Source organism: Gossypium hirsutum, chromosome A12 (assembly GCF_007990345.1).
Source record: "Gossypium hirsutum isolate 1008001.06 chromosome A12, Gossypium_hirsutum_v2.1, whole genome shotgun sequence".
Taxonomy (NCBI): Eukaryota; Viridiplantae; Streptophyta; class Magnoliopsida; order Malvales; family Malvaceae; genus Gossypium; species Gossypium hirsutum.
In genome coordinates this window covers 101,278,516-101,281,739 of record NC_053435.1, presented here as the reverse complement: position 1 = coordinate 101,281,739, position 3,224 = coordinate 101,278,516, and the positions used below count along the sequence as shown (strand labels likewise).

General features: G+C 32.4%; 1 protein-coding gene across 1 annotated transcript; it reads right to left on the bottom strand.

The window, feature by feature from the left end:
* Positions 1-1,005: 1,005 nt before the first annotated feature.
* On the bottom strand, positions 1,006-3,224 carry LOC121211463 (protein MAINTENANCE OF MERISTEMS-like). Its single transcript, XM_041084233.1, has 3 exons — positions 3,045-3,224; positions 1,189-1,682; positions 1,006-1,090 (listed from the first exon to the last, which is right to left on the bottom strand). Exons 1-3 carry the CDS (start codon positions 3,222-3,224, stop codon positions 1,006-1,008), a joined length of 759 nt encoding a protein of 252 aa, XP_040940167.1.

Below are 3,224 nucleotides of genomic sequence, written 5' to 3'. Positions count from 1 at the left end.
ATATTCTATCATAAAACATCAAAATAAACACTTTTCACCTATGGGTATTTTTCCAAATATAAACCCTAGGTTAAATTATTGCTAGAATAAGCTAAATTAAGCTACCGGGACTCCAAAAACGTAAAAAACATTAAAAACGGGACTTGGGATCACTTACTATGGAGCTTGGACGCTTGAAAACCCTAACTATGGCTTCCCCCCTTGCTGATTTCGTCCTAATGAAGAAGATGATGATTTTTGCCATCTTTTTCCCTTTTAATTCATTTTAATTACTAGATTACCAAATTGCCCCTAACTTAAAAATTTTCTATTTCACTTATCTCATGTCCATTTTTGTCTACCAAGTTACCAATGGTATAATTGCCATATAAGGACCTCCAATTTAAAGTTTCATAACAATTGGACACCTCTAACATGTAGAACTCAAGTTTTTCACTTTTTATAATTTAGTCCTTTTGACTAAATTGAGTGCCCAAACGTCGAAATTTTCGAACGAAATTTTCACTAAATCATTTTGTGAAATTGTAGACCATAAAAATATAAGAAAAATAAAATTTTTCTCATCGGATTTGTGGTCCCGAAACCACTGTTCCGATAACCTCAAATTTGGGCCATTACAATATGAAAATTGATAATAGGTGCACTAATGCACCATAGGTTTGAGTGGACATGGGCAGATGAGGGAATAACCGCCATAATTTCTGGAACGGAATACGGCATCCAAACAAACTACACAGTTAATAACATTTTTATATTAATGTGGGTCGAGTGAGATAAAATAATAAAATTAAGTTTATATTGGAAAAACTTACCCCCTATCCAGCATGATTCTCAATTATCAGACGGTATGTCGGAATCGTGTATGACCTCCCGATACCCGGATTAGTGCTCCATCTAAAGAAAACAAATTGTTAGAATAATATAATTCAAAAAAAAGTCAACTAATTCTTATAATGAGTAAAAATTCATCACCTATTAACGAGTGGAAATATATATGATTGATGACTAATGGATGCCAAGAATGGCATCCGGTAAAGTGTCCACGACTGTAGCAGTATGAGGCATCCGCCTATGTCCATCGAAGAAGGATCTGCCATCCGACAAAGTTCGCGATACAGCATGGCTAACACTGCGAACCCCCAACTGTATGAACGGGTGTTATGCAAATTGGATAATAGGGGTAAGTACATCAAGTGAACCATATTGCCGTTTGCATCCGGCATGAGTACACCTCCTATAAGGTGCATAATATAAGCTCGAGCGACCTGCATCACCTCCCGTTCATTGGTCGTACTCGGCAAATGCTCAAAATTGGCCTTTAGCCATGAAAACCTCAAACTGGTAAATTTCCCCTCACTTGGCGAGCGTCCAAGTAATTCATAGCAAAGGGTAACCGGCCTAGAGATCAAACTTACGCCCGTGACCACATATCCTTCGATGGGAAGCCCGAGCTGCAGTGCCATATCCTCTAGAGTGATAGTACACTCCCCGCATGGCAAATGTAATGTGTGGGTCTCCGGACGCCATCGCTCGACTAAAGCGGAAATCAAGTCGTATCGTAAATCAAAAGTCCGGATCAATGCTGCTGATCCGAACCCGGCTAATTCCAAGTATGGTATTAGGCGTTCATCTGGCAGAAACCCTACGCTATTAACACGGCCCCTCAATACGCGGTTCTGGCCCTAACATTATTAAATTAGCAAAATAGTTAATACAATATAATTTAATTCCGCAAATAACATGAGTATCAAATAAAAATTTTATTACCGTCTCATTAATAGTACTTGATATGTGATTATTATTAATCAAAGAACCCATTTGCTGCAAATCTGCAATTAAAAAAAATGAATTCATTTAATTTGTTTCAAAAAATATAATAAATTATTTCAAATTTCAGAAACAAAACACGGTAAATATCTAATAATTTCCCATAATTTACCTACAATAAAAAAATTATGTTAGATTACAATAATAATATAATTAAAATTAATATAAACTATGTAAACATAAAAACATACGAATTGAAAAATAAAATAGAAATAGAAACATACCTGATTAGTTTCTTTCAAACAAACAACCTATAAAAATAACAACAAATTTAATCAATTTTTAATAAATCAATAAAAATTGTCAAATAAATGAAAATAAAATAAAATTACACAGCATAACAAATACTTTATAACTTTTCAAATATTGTATTGAAAAATCAAACACATGAAAATTAATTATATATAATAGTGATTTGAATTAAAATTTTATAACTTTTTCTAATACCAGTAATTCTCAAATCCTTAAATCAAATGATAATTTTATAAATTTAGAGGTTTTTATTATGCTCCTATAATTGGTCAATACAATATCAATATTCTAAATTTTGTAGCAGGTGAAAGTTACCAATCGTATTGTTTCTTTTATGGTCCCAATCATATTGTATGTATATGCTAAAGTTTTTAAAAAAATGGGTTTGTATAATTTTTAACTTGATTTTCAAATAATATTTTATCTGAATTTTCATTATTTGGCCTAAAATCAAATAATAACATACCAATACTTAACAATAACTTAAAAATTTAAATGAGCTTAAACATCATTTGTCCAAATTCATTTTCAAAATGAAATACTTTTTTAATTTTTTTTATAAACTTATATGTTAAACTCATCAAATACTAAACTAAACACAACAATTTATAACTTAATCCTAAATTACTAATAAATTAATTTTAAAATAATTACAAACACAAAAATTTTAACATAATCCTAAATTACAAACAAATTATTTTTAAAATAATTATAAAAACAAAAAAATTACATTCATACAACATATTAATCCAAAAAAATCATAAACAAAATTAAGCTCTTTAAATTATAAACAAAATTATTTACTAAAAAATAGATTACCTTTTTTTTCTTTTTTCTTTCTTCTTCTTCTCCCCTTCTTCTTCTTCTCTTCTTCTTCCTTTTTTCTTCTCCTTTCTCTCTTTTCTTTCTCTCTTCCGGTGTGTGGACGGGGTTGGGGGACCATATTTATAAGGTCCCCCATTTGCTTTTCCCATTGAAGGGACTAAACGGTGCAGCAGCAACAAGCGGGTTTGTGGAGCTGAGTAGGGGGCATGCATGCAGGCTGCAGGAGGACTGTTCGGGCAATACGCAGGTGTAGGGAGAACTATTCGGGCAGCAGGCAGGCTGCAGGGAGGACTGTTCGGGCAGTATGCAGGGTAGGTCAT

Coding starts and splice junctions, on each gene's coding strand:
- LOC121211463 (XM_041084233.1), bottom strand. CDS start 3,224: ATGACCTACCCTGCATACTGCCCGAACAGTCCTCCCTGCAGCCTGCCT. Junction 1,683..3,044: donor TAGTCCCTTCAATGGGAAAA/GCAAATGGGGGA, acceptor TAATAATGTTAG/GGCCAGAACCGCGTATTGAG. Junction 1,091..1,188: donor GGCAATATGGTTCACTTGAT/GTACTTACCCCT, acceptor GTCGGATGGCAG/ATCCTTCTTCGATGGACATA.